Genomic DNA, 18,980 nt, shown 5'->3' on the forward strand with positions numbered 1-18,980 from the left:
ACGGACTTCAGTTTGTCTAGCTGCCATCACAAGGAGAGTCACATGGGAGTGTGTTTTCTACTCACACACTCCAAATCTATACAAACAGCCACAGGTCATGCTTCTGGCTAAGGTCCTCTCCTGCTCTATGAGCCAGGCCAGGGGTCGACAACCTTTACCACTCTGAGCCCATTTCCCCACAGTAAAGAAAACACCAGGAGCCACACGACCCTTTGAAATTTAAAATGAATTAGCACGGCATGTTACGTCATTTTTTTTGCATTTATGCTATGTATAAACAAAATATGTGTTGCATTTTTTTTTAAATCAATGAACAATTGCAGAGAAAACAAAATTACATTTTTGCATGCAACGAAACATTTTGAAGTCTTAAAAAAAAAAAATAGACATTTGGTTGCAGGTTACTTTTAAATTAAGCAAAATACTCAATGTCTATTTGAGTCCTTGTATTCATGACAAAGCCAAACTTAAATTATCCCCCAGCAGCAAACCAAAAATCCTGTCCTGCCATCCTTTTACTGCCGCGTGCAGTCGCTTATTAAGAGCAATGAAAATATTTTAACCGATTTTATTTCGATGTTACAAGATCGCTATAATCGTCAATCTTCAAAATCACATTTAAAAAGGAATGAAGTAAAATGAAAAAACATTTAATTAAATACTTCTTTTCAAAAACCCAAGGGAGCTCTGGAGCCGCAGGTTGCCGACCCCTGATCTAGGACATGGTTTACAACCTGTATGGTTTTTCAGGGAGAGGCTGGTGACATAGTGGAGAAAAAGTAAGTGCGTGCAAAGAAACAACCCATGCTGGTGGAAAAGTACCCTAAATAAGGGTAAGAGCATCCATATCCCATAAAAGCTGTGATCACTGGTGACTGAAATCTACCAGTGGTAGCCAGCACAAAACTCTTTGCTGCTGTCTGCTGGGGGCATCACAATTAAAAGCTCAATAAATTGATTCGGGGACCTTGTTCCCTCTGAATGGCAGCAATTTAGATTTACTCGTAGTTGCTATGGAGTCGGACGCTGGCAAACCCATCGCTGATAATCCTGATCACACTTTACAGCTGCAGGGAACACAGCAGAGAGGGTTTATCTTCGCTGTCGTATGAACCAGCAGCGGACATTTTTCCAATGACACGGCTACTCTTTGCAGAATTTGAAAACGCTTCTGACAGGAAATTCCCTCAAACTCCCTGGTTTCTAAGCTCTCTCTCTCCATATATATATATATATATAAGCCATTTGTTTTTCATGGTAAGACAACACATTGAAAACTTTCTATGGCAAATGTAAGCTAAATAGGAAGCCTCTGCATATTTTAACTGTATACTGATTGCACACTACTCTAAATTCTATTTTTTGAAATCTCCCCGCTGAGGGACACGAAAAGGTCCATCTAAATGCCTGTTGTCTGCTGTAAATGGCAATAAATAAACCCAAGAGCTGCAAATCATGCTTGTATCAGGGCGTTGGTGTTATTAACAAAAGAATAAAACATATTTTGGCCGATGAACACAAAACACTGCATTCCTTATTTATAGTTCTAAAGAAAGTTTGACCCTTTAAGATCAGAAATCACAGAGCAACAAAATTGACAATTCTCTCTCACACTCGCAGACACATAAACAGTGAAATGACTTACTAGTAGAAAACAGAAATAGTTAAAAGAAAGCAATCTCCCGTTCCATTTTGGGTTTCTTTTAAAAGTAATTTCTCGTCAAAAATTGTCATGTTGCAAAGAGAACGGTTCTAAAAAGCAGCTGCTCTGTGATTTTAAGGGGCTTGGCTTTTACACATACGAAAGACAACTGGTTATTTCAATAAATACAGGCAATAAAATCCAAACAAACATCTCAGTGCGGAATGCTGGACTGGAAAGGGGATCGTTTGCGTCAGGGATTCTCAACCGTGAAGGCAGTGTTTGCGGGCAGGAAACTGCTTTATACCAATAACGTCAAATCACGAGCATTTCGGTCCCTGGGAGTCTTTTTAGACAACAGAGCTCTTGAGATCATTTAAATTTCTTCACACTTGGGAATGTTAAAAGGGTCTCTGTGTAAACATTACGTTCAGTGGAATAGATGCGTGTGAACGGGTGTGTGCATCACACCGCAGTATGTAAAGGGGTTCCTGAGGTGTGTGATTGAGAGGGAGAATGTTCAGGAGAGGAGGACAGTGAGTGGGAAGCTGCTTCCCTCTGCAGCTCCTGCAACCTCCTCTGGAGCTCCGCCCTCAAGACCAGCATGTCCTTCAACGTCTGATGCACCGGAACCTGGAAGATAAACACACACAGACAAAAATTGTGTCAGACATTCTTGTTAAAATCTTCGTGTCGTGGCAACTGGACTTGAATTTCATCACTTTAATATGTTTCACCCCTCGATCAAGAGGCTTCTTCAGTTCTCTTTATGGATGAATGTCTTCCAGAAATCCAACAGCTACTTTTACTCCAATTCACGATTTTCAAGTACCTATGTCATTCACCTATGTTAACACAGTTTATTTCACAGGAGCAGTTCTTTTATATATGTTTAAATATATGTATTGTACCGTCAATTATCATCGAGGCAGTAGTGTGACTTGGGCCGACGTTCCCTATTCCTAGTGTTGTATTATATCTAATTCCACTTCCATGGAGATGGCTTTCCTTTTCTTAAAAGCACTACCATCAGAAGAGTCTGATCTACTCTTGGGAGCTTAGATGAAGGGCAAAACTTTTTCAACAAAGCAGCATGAAATTTATTTTAACATTGCAAGTGCTGTGTGTCGGAATGATGAAACGAGACTTTCTTAATCGTAACCACAAAACGCCGTAGGTTGAGGATGTCGTAAACATCTCTGCTTTTCCATTTGATAGGCAAAAAACATGTTAAATAGGTTTTAATGAACAAAAATCTAAATGTAGATTGCGAATGTTGTCCAAAGTTAATTATGGGAGGATCCACCCTCCTTCATATGTCTGAGCAGAGGGGCTGATCACTGGAGGCTCCTAGGAATTGAACCCCTTATTCCAACCAAAATGCCAATATCCATTCAGTTCTAGCACACTAAAGTGTGCGACCTCTGGAACGGCGGAGGGCACCTGTGGTCTCATGCGGGGGTTCCAGCGGGCATAGTAGTTGCTCCACAGCTCCAGGTATCTGGCAGACACCAGCGGGTACAGGACGTGGTGCTCATAGTCCACATAGAAAGGATTTGTGAAGTCTTCTGGTTGGCTGAGAGGGCAACCGAAAGTTAGCGTCACAGTTAGCAACAGGAGCTAAGTCACTGATTCTTGTTTTTTTTTTTGTGGCAGCTGTTATGGGTCACCACTCCTACCCTGTTCATCTGTTCTTACCTGTTGATGTAGGACCACAGGGACACCGTCTTGGTCTGGACATCCTGCAGAGAGAGGAGAGGAGTTGGAGTTAGAGTAGGAAAGTTACAACTCACACACACACATTAACACACAACAGACCTTGGTGACTCGCTCTTGTTCACTGTTATACAGGAAGGTCCCAAACAGGCAGCTGTAGAGGTGGTCTAGCACCGTGATCAGGAACAGCTCGTTGAATTCAAACGCCGATGGGAACTGAAGTCACAACACCGAGAGAATATTATTTCCAGACTGTAAGTCGCTACTTTTTTTCACACACTTGGTGAGTGGAGTGTGGCCAATAGTGAGATGCTAATCCGTTATAGAGGGTGATGTGAAATACAGTCAAATGTCGTATTCGGATCAAAGACGATGACCTTTTTAACCCTTAATCAAATCAGTGCATGTTCCAAATCTCACCAATGTGTATTCTCTAAATATTGAGAGCACGCCTCACCTGTCGGGTCATCTGCCAAACACAGTCTATGAACTGGACGAAGAGGGGCGAGCGCTCCGAGTTGGCGTGGTTCTCGTCGCCGTGACCCACACGCTGTAAAACACCCAAATACAAAAACATCTACAAGACCACTCTAAATCTGGCTCCAAAAAATAATGTAAGATATTGCTGGATAAAGTGATAGATAACAAAGAGCACCCCCTCCTTCCTTTTTAACCAAACCTCTGCACTGATGAGGCTGCAGGAATATATTTAAAGGTAGATTCCCGGGAAAGATTTGAAACAATGACGACATTGGTACTTTTCCAAACAGCTGCATTATAACCACATTGGGACTTTCACAATACATACACCACCTGCAGCAAAGACGGCTGCTGAGCGGCACTGATCAAACCGTTTGTTGACCTGAGCTCAACACGGACCAGAGTGACACTGCAGCTGAAGTGCGTGAAACAAAACAGATAAAACGGGGTTCACTTGTTGCCCTCTACATCTACAGACACATGAGAAGCAGTGGTACAATTTCCTGAACACATTTAAGTGACGTAGCCCCAAATCAAGTTTTTTCTCAATCTTTTAGAACCACCCTTTCACGTTGAAAAAGTGCACATGGCTTTTAGGGTTCAGACAAGAGTCTGGTAATCGGTTTTTTTTTGTTCTTTTTTGAATTCTGTAAACATCGATGGATCTTAGATACAACTGGATTGCAATTGCCTTGCCCTGGTGCCACAAAGGAATTGTTTGAATTCTTCTTAATCCTAACTCCAAAGATCACTTAGATTTGATTTGACTGACAACGATGACATTGAGTCTGTCTCTTCCTTACGGCAGCAAACTTGTGTCCGAAACTGATCCATTCCTTTTCCAACAGGACCTGTAGACACAGTTTGTATCTTTAATGAGTTACATCTCAATACAGCATAAGCAGAGACGTGTAGGCAGATGGTTGGAGATGTGGAGACCTGGAAGCCAAGCAGGGTGCGGTAGTAGCTGTCCAGCATCAGCATTGCAAGTGAGGTGAGCTGCGCTGTCCGATCCCAGCCGTCGCTGCAATGAACCACCGCCGATGTCTTCCCAGATTCCAGCTTGTCAGCAATCTTGGCTGCTCCCGAGAGTAACAGCTGCAGGAACACATATCACAACTTCTGAATGTTTTTCAGATGAATAAATATCAGTGGTGAGTTGAATCAATGACACAAAGCCTTGGGCTGATAAAGCTCTCCAAGCTTCAACAACTGAGGAGTTAAAACGACCAGGTTTAAATGTGGTGTGCGCATACACACACACACAAACAAACACACACACACAGACATCTCTGAGGCCAACTAATTAAACCCTCCCAAAAACCCTGCATTGGCTGCTTTTCCATCAGCAGAAAAGGAAGAATGATTGTTCTCCTCTCAGGCTTGTTTAAAAGGCCCTTCGCTCTTTGGAACAGCCTGCTGGTGCAAGCAAATGTCTGCAATGTAGCTTTTCTGGGCTTGTAGACGTCGTCCTGAATGGGATCTTGTTTTATGAGGGATCCTCACAGCATTTATCAACATGTAGCCAAAAGAATCATACATCTGAGGTCTCACAGTGGGTCGACTACATCCATTCTTAAACCTTGGGGGAGGTTTCTTCGGGTTTTGACATCACCTTGACACCTACCACCTTCTGGACAGGTCCCAGCGGAAGGAGGGACTGGGGGTTCATCCAGAACACACCGTAGGGATTATACAGTATATCTTAATCATGAGAATGTCTCAGGGGGCTCTGGAAGATGGTGTGCATTACAGGGAGACAGCGGCGTCTGGGTCGACCTAATTATCCTGCCCCCACAGTGACCCAACACCGGATCAGAATATGACGACAAATGGTCAAATTGAATAATTCAACTTTATCAAGTTTTTTACCAAAATTAAACCTTTTGTTGTAGACTTACCATTCAGCAAAAATTCAGAAAGACAAAATCACAACTTTATTGACAAAACTGTCCATGGCTGAAGATATACCAATTCTGAATAACAACTCTCCATAGTAATAAGGTAATAGAATCATAAATATATGATGAAATACTAGATTAGTAGAGGTTTCATCATGCAGTCACCGTGTGCTCCTCATTACCGTAATGTACTCCAGCCAGTGAGTCTGGTCGATGTTGGAGAGCCAGTGAGCTTCGTCAATGGTAGGATAAACCACATCCTTCATCTTCCTCAGAGACTCCCTCATCACGTGGATATTCGGGATTTCCAGAAAGTTTAGCTCGACATTGGAGTAGAAGGTCTCACTTTCATAGCCTCCTTCCTTTGTCTGGTGGGGCAAAGGCAGAGGAGAAGGTGTGTGTGCAAACAGAGGAGGTGAAGCTGTAGGAGGTGAAGGAGAGGTCCAACTACCTTGTTGGTGAGGGCCACAGCGCTCTGCCGCGCATCGAAGATAGTGAGCTTATGCGACTGAGCGTTGGCGTCCATTATGATCTGCAGGAAACGCTCATCCTCCTTGCAACGGCGGTCTGAGGGTCCTACTAAGGGCTGGCTGCAGCGCACGATGGTGGCTTGAGTCTCGGGGTGAATCCAGGACAAGACCTGTGAAACAACACCACAGTTTCCTCAAAGGCATCGCCGTGTGCAAAGTCACCTATTTGTTTTACGTGCTGTCTTCATCACACAGGTACTACTGCATGCCATCTTTGTTTTTTAATTGATTTTAATTAACTGATTGCCGTTGTTACGAAACTGCAAAGGGTCAAAACCCTTACTTGATTTCATTGTCTTCTAAAAATGGAAAGACACAAGGACAGTGGTGTTGCTGTTGTCAAGGCCCCCAATGAAAAAGAGATCTTAAATAGCTTGAATAGGCTAATCAAAGCAATGCATCTCTAAATGAGAGCCAAAAAGCTTTCTGGTCAGGACTCACTGGGATGCGGTGCTTGGCTCGGAACACGGCCACCCGTTTGATGTCGTCATCATTGATGTTGGTGGGGATGACCAGCATAGACGGGTAGGTGTCACAGAGCTCGTAGCTGCTGTTCATCTTGCTGATGGTCCAGCTCTCATTTGGAAGACCCTAAAAAAATAAATAAACATACATCTGTGTTCCAGTGTTGTCAATTACACTATATTGTCCATAGGTGTGAAACAGAGAATGAATGGTTGTATGTCTCAATATGCAGCTCTGTGATGGAGTAATTTGAGCAAAATAAGCAATATATAGCCTTCCAAACAACCTGAAAGTAGGTGCCCACCTACAACCACTGTTTTAGTTTCCCCTTTTTTTATTAAACTCTACTTTAAGCCTACTGTCATGAAACTTTTCTCTCATTTGGGCAAGATAAAACTAAGAACTGAGCATATTACCACTCTGGGCTGTTACGCGGGGTATTGTTTCACCTCTAAAACTAAGCAAAACTTGTCTACTGTTGAGTTTCAAGTTACTGTTACACTTGTCTCATTGTCAGAGATAATGCCTGTGGATAAATACTTCTGCAGATGTGCTAGAATTGACCCCTGGTTTGTCATCTAAGGTTTTGGTTTCAATCTAATCCAAGCCAGGTGTAGAGCTGTGACTGGCTGGGTATTTTTCCAAAGGTACTCTTTATGAAAATGCATCCTGTTTTGATTTTCATCATCCTAAATGCTTCACTTGTATTTTAGTTTTCATGTACAGACTTGATCTGAATCTATACCAATTTTTCTGTTCTGTGAAGATTTACTTAATTTCTCAGATTTAGTAGTAGACTTTTTAGCATAGATGTGGTCAGACTGGGGCAGTTGCAATAGTGACACCCACTATGTGAAGAAACCACAAACAAATCCTGGATGCAAGCTGGATGAAGCTATGTGGACATCTTCAAATCTTCAAATCTGCTAATCCTTTCCAAGATCCACACGCATGGCTTTGTTTGTTCCAAGTAAAGTTAGGATTTTGTTAACCTAAAGTAATGTGATGCTGCCTAGCCCAGACTATCGCTTGGTTCGATGTCTGCTAGCATCAGCAGCCATGAGTCACGGTAGCAAGCTAACCAGCTAAGCTACCATGGCCAGGGTCTTGATAAACAACTTTGGATTATGTTTTTTTTTATGTTAGATTTTAGGAAATTTTATGACTACAATAGAATACTTGAAATTTTTGCTTGATTGTATCACACTTCTTAGTTTTAACACCAGAGGGAGCTACTGTTGAACAAGGCAGCTGCTCCAGGCAAATCAGGACAATCACAAAAAAAATTACCACAGGTTACCTAACAGGGCAGAAGCAAAGTAACGTAAGCAAGAAAGTGAGTGCAGAAAATTTCATACATATATGGAGAATGAATTCAACAGGAAGTGTGTCTGTTTGATATGCAATGCAATTGTGGCAGTGATGAAAGAGTATAACATACTTCGAAACCAAAACATCTGACCCATGAATAATACACTGATGCTGAACAAGAGCAGAAAGTAAAGCAATCCTGCAGGATCAGCAACACTATTTTTTCTGAGCTAAAAAAAAAAAACAAATTTGAGAAAAACGTTACAACAGCCAGCTATTAAAGTCACCGAAATATTGTGCCTGGAAAAATGCAGGACCTAAGCAATGTCAGCATGCCTGGAAACACAATTGCGCAACGCACCGACAAATATCAATAATGCGTAACACCACTTTTGTCACTGTTACGCTTTTGTGCACCACTTTCTTATATGCATGTTTCTTGTGCATCCACACACACACATACACACACACGAGTTCACATCACTGTGCACAGCACACACAATGTGCAAAATCAGCTGATCTCAACTTTCCTTAGCGTCAGGCAGATCAGCCACCACAGCTGGATGGTTAGCGCCACGATTGATCTAAATAACCAGCGCAGCTGATACTCACCAGAATGACTTGCTAAGACTATGTGCAATCGTGTCAAATAACTTAAACCGTTCCAAATAACTTAAATAACAAGCTTTAAATGTACCCATCCCATTTCCCCTTTATTGTTCTTTCTCTGCACTGACGCTGTACTGTACTGTACTGTACTGTCACTGTGCTTAGTCAGAAAAGGACAATCATAGAGAAAAATTGAAAAAACATGTGGCAGAAAACTGGCAGAAGCAAAGAATCTAGCGAGAAAATGAATGCAGGATCACCATCCTGACTTGGAAAAAAACTGAAGCTGCTCTTGTGAGAATGAGCTCAAACCATTTTTCTGGTTAAATCGATAAAAAAACATTTATGGAAAGCTGTGATAAAGGCTGTTTTTTTCTGTAAACATATTCAACAATAAAGCATATTTGACAAACTTTTGATTGCTTTTTCTAGCTTTAATAGCCTAAATGTGAGATTATATAACTCACCTATAGCAAGTGACCCAGTCCCTTGTATATTTTTCTATATATTTTGATATATCTATATATTTACTATATTTTCTCCGTGTGGTCCTCAGAGAAAAAGTTTGGACATCCCTGTAAACCTGTAAACCTTCAGTCTGAAGTCTCTGTTGTTTTTCCAGAAGTTAAACAATTATTTCTGCAGAGATTTCAATGACGGGAAGGGAGAGTGCCGTGCTGAGCTTAGCCAGGCTTAGCCAAGGGTGTAAGCTCTATTCAATCTGCATCCGTAGGGCTGTTATCAGACTAATTTCCATTGAGCACCTAAGTGAGCATGTGTGTGTGTGAATAGAAAACAAATGGTCTGAAAGGACTGATTTAATTGGAGTCTCTTGATGAACAAGTGTGTTTACCAGCCGTCTGTACTCCGCTGCCGGATCATACACCTTCCATCCATCCACAGGAAACACATCCTTGTACGAAAAGGCAAACAGGTTCTGGGGGGGAAGGTTTATACGCCAGTCACTGGGAGATGACAACAACGTGTCTACTTTAAGCCAACCTCACTGATTCTGGATGAATCATACATTACATCATTGATGTAAATCAATAACATAAGACACAAACATTTGTTTTTACAGAATTGATCCATGTCTGGTAGGTTAAATAAAGGGGAATATTGGATTTCATCTGGAGGACATTGCTTATAACTGACAAAGGATTATCTTAGAGAAAGATTATTGATTCAGATATACAATTTAGAAATAGAGCAGACAGGCAGATCTGCAAGAAGGAAATTGTATGTTCTGTAAATACTAACCGGATAAAACAATTCTGTCGCAAACTGTTACCTACATGAAAAATTCTAAGCAAATGTTTAGTGGCTAATAAGCCTAATGATGAAAAATGTAAATAAAAATGAGTCAGACCAGGCTGTGAGACAGGGGGAAAGCATGTCTTGCCAACAACTCCACCACATCTGGCTGGTTCTTCTCCATTTTGTAGGCAAACCTGGGGCTCCTCAAGTCCTGGTGCAGAAAACCTCTAATCAATACATTGCCTGGAAATCTTTTACAAATAATCAAAATACCATGGATATATGATCAGGTGATGCCACAGTGTCATACCTTGCAGACAAGCTCCAGGCCCTTGGTGCTTTCTCCTTGGTTGGGGACAGTGATAGTCTCCAGACGGCTAATGGCCCCGAGGTTCACGTCAAGGATGAATGGAGACTCCTGCAAGCATGAGGTGGTGTGAACAAAAACCCACATATACCAATGGAAACACAGATATTGACACACGTGCACTGTGAGTGTGGTATGGTGTTGTGTAGTACCCGTTCCATGTCGGCGAAATAGATCTTGTAGTCTGTGATAGTCAGCGTTCCACTGACCAGACCGCTGAATGGACAGATGTACATGACATCCTTGACTGAACACACACAAACATGCACACACAAGTTAAGGCGCGTAATATAACTGAATTAAAAAAAAAAGGGGAGATGTAATTTACCTGCTATCTGGATGTTCTCTCCAGGCAGTAGAGGAACCTGGCTCTGGCTCATCTTCATCTGGGCTCCATACCTCAGTGATGGGAGGCTCTGCAGACACACAAGGCAGTCAGACAACCAGGGTCCAGACTGGACATCCAAAAACCTGTCTGGCTTTAGACTGACAGGAAGTACTCGGGTCTGTCAAAGCAAATTGGCTTGAATTTATGCAAGAACAGTCCACTGTAACAATGCATGTTGTAAAGAAGCCACATTTTGTGATAGGACCATTCAATAAATGACATTCTATATGAACAACGCATTGCTTTATATGTATCGTGTCATCAATATTATAGACTTAGTACAACATAAAACGCTATATGATAACTTATGATTATCTAACAATTGACTGATTAATAACAATAGAGTATATTAATAGTACATAATGAAAGATCATACCTGCATGATGTGACAGCACAAATTCTGATTTTAGAAAATAATGTTAACAAATGATAACATAAAAGCAATATATGATGTAAAAGCAACAAAAAGAAGTAAGGCATTGTATTAATGGCCTAACTTAATAGAAAATCTGTGACAGAAGGTGCCCACTTAAAAAAAACCCAATGACATACTGCAGACTGCTGTATGCTAGAGTAGGTAGTTAGTGATGGTATATTGTTTGTTGGGTTGTTAGCTTGCTGGTTATTTGGTGTAGTGCTGGTTAGTTTCTTTACAACCTGAGTTGGGCTTCTACATGTGATCTGCCATGGAATTTTGACACAAGGGACAGTAACATCTTGTCCTGTGGATTTATGAATGTAGTGACTATCCTGACCTTGAGTATGATTGGATGAATATGATGGATGGCAGTGATGAGCAGTGGCTGGTCCAGAGTTGTGTCGCTGAGATGTACACAGTTTGTATTAGGATGAATTAATGGTTTTATTATGTGTGCATCACCACAGGTGTGATGATTACATAAATATATGGATGACTAGTGTATTTTCTGGATGAGAATTTTTTTTTTTTTAATATTTTATTTCTTTTCTGCATGCAGTGACCATGTTGAGCATCTTAGAACACATGTTATTTGTATGGACTGCACTTCAGATACCTGTGTGTGTTTAATTTTTAAATAGAACACACTAAATGTGCACAAAATTAGCCCAGGAGTTAGAAGGCTGATTCTGCAGTTTCTTCACATTTAGTCCCGGGAAAGCACAGAAATGAATTGTAAGGTGCATAAAAAAAGGAGTGAAACAGATGTTACAAAACACCAAAGACACTTGTTTTATTGAATAGAATTTCGGTTTGGAGTTGGACTTAGAAGGCATGTGAATTATTGTTCCTTCAAAAGGGAAAAGAAACTGGGGGGCAGAGCCTGAAAGAACATGTGGATACAAAGGGGAGGAAGCAGGGTGGTGAAGGGGGAAGAAAGGAAGGAAAAAAAACAAACAGAAGGAAAGCAAGGATGGAGTTGGATGAAGCAAGTATAGTGGAACCCTGACTTATGAGCGCATCTTACGAGTTTTCCGATATACGAGCCGTCACTCAATGGATTTATTGCTTGTGATACAAGAGATCTAAGTTAGGAGCAAGGTGGGTGCGCATTTTATACTGACTCGGCCGCCACTGTCCGTGAAGTGGCATTGAAAAAACAGTTGGACGTGCTGCCGTCCACTAGGTAGCCCAGTAGAAGTCAAGGAAAAAAAAATGAGCAAGGTGTGCATGGTGTTGACTTGTCCATGAAGAAATGGAGAAGTTGTTGGTGAGTTAGTGTGATCATCATCTATGTACAACATCAAGGTACAACACATTTATGGGGATTTGGAACAGAAGATGGTGGTAACATCAACAGACGAGGGATGGGAAGAGTCAGTATCTTTTTCCTATCTTCATGGTAAATTCACTTAATAGAACAAGTTTATTTCTTTGCAGTCTGTTTTATTATGAGTTGTTATTTTCTATACATTATTTGTTATTCATGAAGTACATTTTTCTTATTGAAAAACACGTAACAAAACCAGTAGGCTGGAAAGGGTTAATAGTGTTTTACTTCATTTTAATTGGGAAATTGAATTTGATATACAAGAAAATAAAGCTAAGAGCACGATCACGGGACCAATTAACATAGTAAAACCAAAGTGAAGCAGATGCTGGAGGTGGAGGCTGAACCATGATAAAGCATAAAGATAGGAGAGGATGAAGTAGAACAAAGGAGGAAGAGGAGAGATAGGTAGAAGTAGAATGAAGGGGAAGGAGAGCTGGATGAAGAATGAAGCAAAAGGTTAAGAGGGAGGTGGCTTTTGAATGAATGAGGAAGTAGGGAGACCCAGCAGATGGAGGCACCACAAGGACGAAGCAGGACATGGCTGGAGGACGAGGTGGGGTAAAGCAGGAGGCGACGTAAGACGAAATCAGGAGAAAATGGATGAGGAGGTTGAGAGTATCATGAAGTAGATGAGGAGGCGGATATAAATACAGATGAAGATTAAGAGGAGAGCCGGGATTAGGCGAGACAGTGTGAGGATGGAGCAAATCAAATGAGGCTGAGGGGATTGGGAAGGGGAAGCAAAGGTCAAAGCGCAGAAGAGAAGAGACTTGCCAAAGAATTGGAAGGATGCCCGCTATCAGGGTCTTCATCCTGCGAGTCCTGCTGGAGGGCGAGCTAGCAAGAAGAGAAAAATAAAGAGAAAAAGAGAGAGAGAGAATGCCAATAATTCATGTCCCGTTGAATGAATGCTGGGCATTGAAAGTCCAGATGTCAAAGCCAGATTCAAAGAAAGGATGAATTCTTCTTCAGAATTCCAGTCTGAAGCAACCCCCTAGCGGCACAGATCCTGCAAGAGCCTGTGCCTGCAAGAACCAGACGCCATTGAACTTCTTGCTGCAGCAAGAAGCCACACAGCTTCCAAGGCCTCTCCTGGTGTTACCAATCTTTTTTCTCTGAACTGGATCACTAACAGAGTTCAACAGGTACATCTACTGACCAAAAATTGGTTCTCAAGCAGAGCAACACCACACTCTTTCAACCAAGGATTCACAAAAAACCATGACTGCAAACATTTGCTAAAACGCTCAGATAGGAAGGTGCTTTAACTGGGTGCAAGCACAGAAGCAAATGTGTACACATGCACACATAAGCTTTACACTGAAGTCACAACATTCAGTCACTAAATCAAAACGGTGGTTACAGGAACTGCCTCAAACCGCTTCAGTGACAGGGAAAGCTGAAATAAGAACAAAAAACAGGGCCAAAAAGTGAAACAGGTGCAAAGCAGGCGCACCCGTCAAGCACGCATCAGCAGGGTGGGACAGTCAAGCGTTGAGTCACTGTGGAGAAAAAGCAGCGACCTGACGGGTTCTGACAGAGGTTTCTTCTATTTGTGATTCAAAGGGGGGCAGAGTCAATACTGCGAGGGCAAACTCAATCTGACTTTCAATTGTAAAAGATAGCTGTTTTCTGAATTCACTGGATTTAATGTTGAGTTTAGTTTTGATTTGAAACAACAACATGATCTTCCAAAATTTGACACTTTTCATTTAGTAAAAAGTAATTATGAAGTTAAGAAAATCATTCAATCATCTGCAATACAGCTTATCCTGCACTAAGGTTGGCATGGGCGATAGGCGGGGTCACCTGTCAATCACAGGGCCACATATAGAGACAAACAACTATTCACGCTCTCCCATTCAAACATCTGGACAAAATAGGGTCTCCAGTGGTCCTCCTGCATATTTCTGGACTGTGGGAAGAACACGGAGAACCCATAGCAACCCCACGCAGACACAGGGAGAATTGGGAGACTCCGCACAGAAAGGTCCCCGTTCCAGAATCCAACCAGGGACCCTCTTGCTATAATGCAGAGGCGCTAACCTCTGCCCCACCAGGTTGCCCACAGTTCTTTTTCTTTTAAATAGAGAAACCAAGTTAATGCAGTCAGCGTTTTCAGGACATCCTGCTTGCAGCAGCTGCAGTAACACTGACAGGCAGAGGCACAAACTGCATTGGCTAATAAAAAAGGAGTTTAAATCAGAGATTCCCAAAGTGGGAGCCTGGCATCGAAACAAACAGCGAAGACCAACATGACATGAGAAGAAAGAGTCTGTTTATGCTTGAAAGCTATCTAAAAAGCAAACACAAAAACACACAGGAGCTTACCCTGAAATTTGCTCTCCTCCCTGCCTGCCAGGTGAGAACACAAGCAAGTAAGAAACTGTCATGTGGTGTGTGTGTGTGTGTGTGTGTGTGTGTGTGTGTGTGTGTGTGTGTGTGTGTGTGTACCTTGTCTCTGCCAATATCAGACGTCACAGAGCCTGACACCTGACTGGATATGGTGGCAGCGATCAGCTGTTTGCACCACTCCACATGAGAACTCGAAGTACTGGAAGTAAACAGAAGATATTCCCGATTACACTTTTTCACTATTCTATATTTACTTTATTTTTATCATTTCCGCTCAAAATAACGGCTCACACGATGGGGTGTGAGCCTTTCGCTGGATGGCGCTAATACGTCACTTCTAGCGTCGCACGAGTCTATGCTAACGCTAAGCTATGTGCTAGCATGCTAGCTAGTGGTCCTCCGCCCCGGCGGATGCTAAGGCGCTAAGCTAGCCCTGTATCCTCTGCAGATGTGACCCAGTGGGACCCCCCCCCCTCCCCCTCTGGGTAGCCTAAGACTGAACCCCCTTTAAAATTAATATTTCACGAACTATTACCAGAGTCGGATCACTTTGTTCTGAGGATAAATATCCCGAAAAAAGGAAAACGAGGAAGCTATAACTTGACTGTCGGTGCGGCTCACCTGTCCGATGTTTCGGCGACGACTAGTCCACAGGTCGGCGGGCTCCTGGTCTTCCTACTCGGCGCCGCCGCATCCGCCGACCCGCCGCCGGAACCGCCCGCTTTCTCCATCGGTGACTGTTAAGGGATTCACTCTGGGGGCCGGTAAGAAGGTGAAGAAGACGGCCTCGGCGGCCGGGGGAGTTTAAAAGTAAAGAATGGGTGCGTTCGGGTGCATAAAGAAGCTGTTTACGACGATCTGGGGATGACTGACCTTCTTCTTCCTGCCTATCAGTCCGCCGACCCTCCTCCCGCCGGGCCCCGCCCCCTTCACAGATGCTGCACGCGCGCGCGTGTGCATCCATGCATGCATCCGGTTAGGCCCCCCGTTGTCATAATATTAGGAACAACAACAACAACAACGATATTAAACTTATGCCTCTAGAATTAATTGTACTGGCGGGGAAAGTGATGGAAGGAGGACAGGAAATGAAGACATGCATGTGGATAGATAGATAGATAGATAGATAGATAGATAGATAGATAGATAGATAGATAGATAGATAGATAGATAGATAGATAGATAGATAGATAGATAGATAGATAGATAGATAGATAGATAGATAGATAGATAGATAGATAGATAGATAGATAGATAGATAGATAGAGTAATGAATACTTTTTTCCAGACAGTTGGAGGGAACTCTTTAGAGGTTGTGACATGCTCTGGAAAGGAGAGGAATGAAGATTAGCTGCAGCAAGAAAGAATATATGTGTGCGAGTGAGAGGAACTACAGGGAGTGGAGGTAAGGAAGCTGGAGGATTTTAAGTACAGCAGTCCAGATCAATGGAGAATATGAAGAAAAGGTGAGGAAATGGGTTCAAGCAGGTTTGATGGAGTGGAGAAAAGTGTCAGGGGTAATCTATGATAAAAGAGCCAGAACAAAATTAAAGGTGTTCAAAGCAGTGGTCAGACCAGTGATGCTGTATGGTTTGGAGACAGTGGCATTAAGGAAAAGACAGGAGGCAGAGCTGGAGTCTGCAGTGATGAAGATGTTGAGGTTGTCTTTTGGAGGGACCAGGATGGATAGGAATGAGTCCATCAGTAAGACAGCAGTTGTTGGATGTTTTGGAGACAAGGTCAGGAAAGCCAGGCTAAGATGGTTGGGTCATGTAGAGAGAAAGGATAGTGAATATATTGGTAGATGGATGCTGTAATTGGAGCTGCCAAACAGAAAGTCTAGAAGAAGACCAAAGAGAAGATTTATGGAAGTGAATTTATATATATATATATATATATATATATATATATATATATAAACCCCTGACGGGAAAAGCCGAAAGAAGAAGAAGAAGAAGATATATATATATATATATACACATATATATACACACACACACACATATATATATATATATGTATATATGGCTAGCTTGGCATCTATTCATACATATAGTGTTAGTCATACATTTGTGTGAAAATGATATTCATGCACTCATGTTTCCTTGTTCCATGATCCCAAACAGACATCTTTGCAAGGGGTTCTAGAAATTAAACTTGAAATGTAATGACCGGACATCAGGAATTGGCTGTAGGAGACACAGCAGCAAGTGGAGTCACTGAGTGGCCTGCAGGAGAAAGCACTCCAGAAGTCCATGGAGCCCCAGTCATCCTGAGGTTGGCGGAACAATTCAACATCCAGCAGATGTCCTGCTCGACCTATTGTTGATGTCCAGGTAGAAGTTACTGTATGGTCAGCAGTTCGGAGGGATATAAGGACTCACTATCAAGGGCAGGAAGTTTGAATCCTGCTTCAGAAGTTTCAACCCACACACTAGCTTCACTGACTCTGAAAAATAGCTGCAACTGCGTGGTGCTACTCAAATCATCTCTATTCATCTGAAGCACCTTATCCTACCCTATATCTTTTCAAAGCCATTGCCAAGTTTGCCACTGATATTTGCCACTTGTCATTCTAGCATTGCACACTGTCCATAGTAATGCCAGTGCATCCTTTTTGGTCTACTTGTTTGACAAGAGCTGTTTGTTGTTGTTGAGTTTGCATTGGGGTGTTAACAGATTTAGTTTGTTTAGTCAGAAGCCCCATATTGGCAAAGTGAGACCAGAAGGTTTCAATGTTTGTGTTGCGCATTCATTAGGCTGGAAAGCATGGTCGGGACTGATGGACAAAAAGTAGTGCTGGATCAAAAGCATTGACTATAGAAAGAGTTGATAAAAATCCACACACCGAGGGTTTTCCAAAACTACAGATAACTCATATTACATAAAGAATATGTATTATAGCATGACGCTTTGAGCAAAAATCTGCTCTTCTTCAGATGCTTATAATCATGGGAATTGATTATGTGATATGGGATAAGAAATGATCACGTGATTCCTCTTTTTTTTGCAACTCTTGTTAGATATATAGTTTCTTTTAACAACCTCAATGCCAAGGTATTTCAAGTTTGAGACATTATGTCTAGCCTCTGAAATATGTACCACTACAGGGCTAGAGGCCACTTTATTTCTAATAGTGCTACGATGTTCAGCAATAACATATACATAACGTGTGTGGTGAACCGATTGACAGACATTGCACATTGGAATAAATCAATGGTGACCAATATAGATTTAATTCACTCCACATCTTAAGCTGTTCACGGAGAAAAAAAAAAAACTATAGAAGTTTGACCTGCCATCATATTCTGTATATCCTAAGATACACATTAGGAAGTCAAGCATGCTACTTGGACAAGTTAGTGCCTTGCATCGCTGCGCTGCAGCCATTGGTGTGAACGGGTAAATGCAATCCAGTATAAATTGCTTTGGAACAGCACTGTTTTCATTTGTTATAGTTTGTGAATAATTCGAAAACAAAGACCACAGAGACAGAGTCAGAAATCCTTAAATTAATTTAATCAGTAATATTTACATAACAAAAGTCACCCAAGAAAACTGTAGAAAGGATATATATCATGATTAAAGAAATAAATCTGAAATGTCATCTGACTTTTGGCAAACTTCCCTTTGCGTGCCAATGACCCGGACACATTTCTTGTGGACTCTTAGAAGAAGTAGGTTATACTATGACACAAAGCCCCAAGAACTATAGTTCCCTTCGTTAATGAGTCATTCTGAAATGTACAATGAAAGAAAACAACATTATTCAGGACCAACTCCCACCTAAGAGGGGGAAGGTGAAATGGTTAAGGTTCGCAAAGAGAACAGAATCCAGAAGCTTACATCTGAGTGAGAAACCCCAACAAATGCCCTTCAAACCAAACAAAACTGAACTTGACGGAGCAGAAACGCACTATTTATACCGATCGGCCTGGACCAACATTACTTTCCTTTTTATAAAACCGTAAGCTTTTACAATACATAAAATACTTGTATCTTACAACAATAGAGCTTTTTTTTTTTAGACAGTAAAATAGGTTTTGATTGAGGTAATTACATCATGGTGCTTTTACAAAGTCAAAAAAATAACAAAAATAGATCTTTTTTTGTTTATTTGTTTTTCTTCCCTAAAAGCCTGCAGTCAAGTTGCCATCGTCCGTCTCTTACCCGCAAAACCTTGAAAAGCACACCGGGGGGGAGGGGGT

At 41.8% G+C, this 18,980-nt stretch overlaps 1 protein-coding gene across 5 annotated transcripts; it reads right to left on the reverse strand.

Moving 5' to 3' along the window:
• Positions 1-1,456: 1,456 nt before the first annotated feature.
• Positions 1,457-15,687, reverse strand: mtmr1a (myotubularin related protein 1a). Of its 5 annotated transcripts, XM_086166046.1 has the most exons (20): positions 15,646-15,664; positions 15,394-15,526; positions 14,872-14,971; positions 14,749-14,772; positions 13,192-13,254; positions 10,607-10,694; positions 10,431-10,525; positions 10,222-10,329; positions 10,024-10,122; positions 9,508-9,591; positions 6,711-6,860; positions 6,191-6,379; positions 5,922-6,107; positions 4,778-4,936; positions 4,642-4,689; positions 3,816-3,908; positions 3,461-3,574; positions 3,341-3,384; positions 3,086-3,218; positions 1,457-2,275 (listed from the first exon to the last, which is right to left on the reverse strand). In XM_086166046.1, exons 2-20 carry the CDS (start codon positions 15,501-15,503, stop codon positions 2,108-2,110), a joined length of 2,055 nt encoding a protein of 684 aa, XP_086022172.1. In that variant the 5' UTR covers positions 15,504-15,526; positions 15,646-15,664; the 3' UTR covers positions 1,457-2,107. The 5 variants fall into 5 exon arrangements, with proteins under 5 accessions (XP_086022172.1, XP_086022173.1, XP_086022176.1 ...); XM_086166047.1 differs by lacking the exon at positions 14,749-14,772 and having other exon boundaries at positions 15,394-15,687; XM_086166050.1 differs by lacking the exons at positions 13,192-13,254; positions 14,749-14,772 and having other exon boundaries at positions 15,646-15,684.
• Positions 15,688-18,980: the final 3,293 nt, after the last annotated feature.

This window comes from Fistularia commersonii, chromosome 19 (genome assembly GCF_037954325.1).
Source record: "Fistularia commersonii isolate RoL2024-O1a breed Wild chromosome 19, RoL_Fcom_v1.0, whole genome shotgun sequence".
Lineage (NCBI taxonomy): Eukaryota > Metazoa > Chordata > Actinopteri > Syngnathiformes > Fistulariidae > Fistularia > Fistularia commersonii.

What these genes read in the sequence shown, in the direction of transcription:
- mtmr1a (XM_086166046.1), bottom strand. Translation starts at nt 15,503, where the DNA reads ATGGAGAAAGCGGGCGGTTCCGGCGGCGGGTCGGCGGATGCGGCGGCG. An exon ending in GAGCCAAGCACCGCATCCCA is followed by an intron (nt 6,380 to 6,710) that starts GTGAGTCCTGAC and finishes GTTGTTTCACAG; the next exon opens with GTCTTGTCCTGGATTCACCC. An exon ending in CTGTGGCCCTCACCAACAAG is followed by an intron (nt 6,108 to 6,190) that starts GTAGTTGGACCT and finishes TTGCCCCACCAG; the next exon opens with ACAAAGGAAGGAGGCTATGA.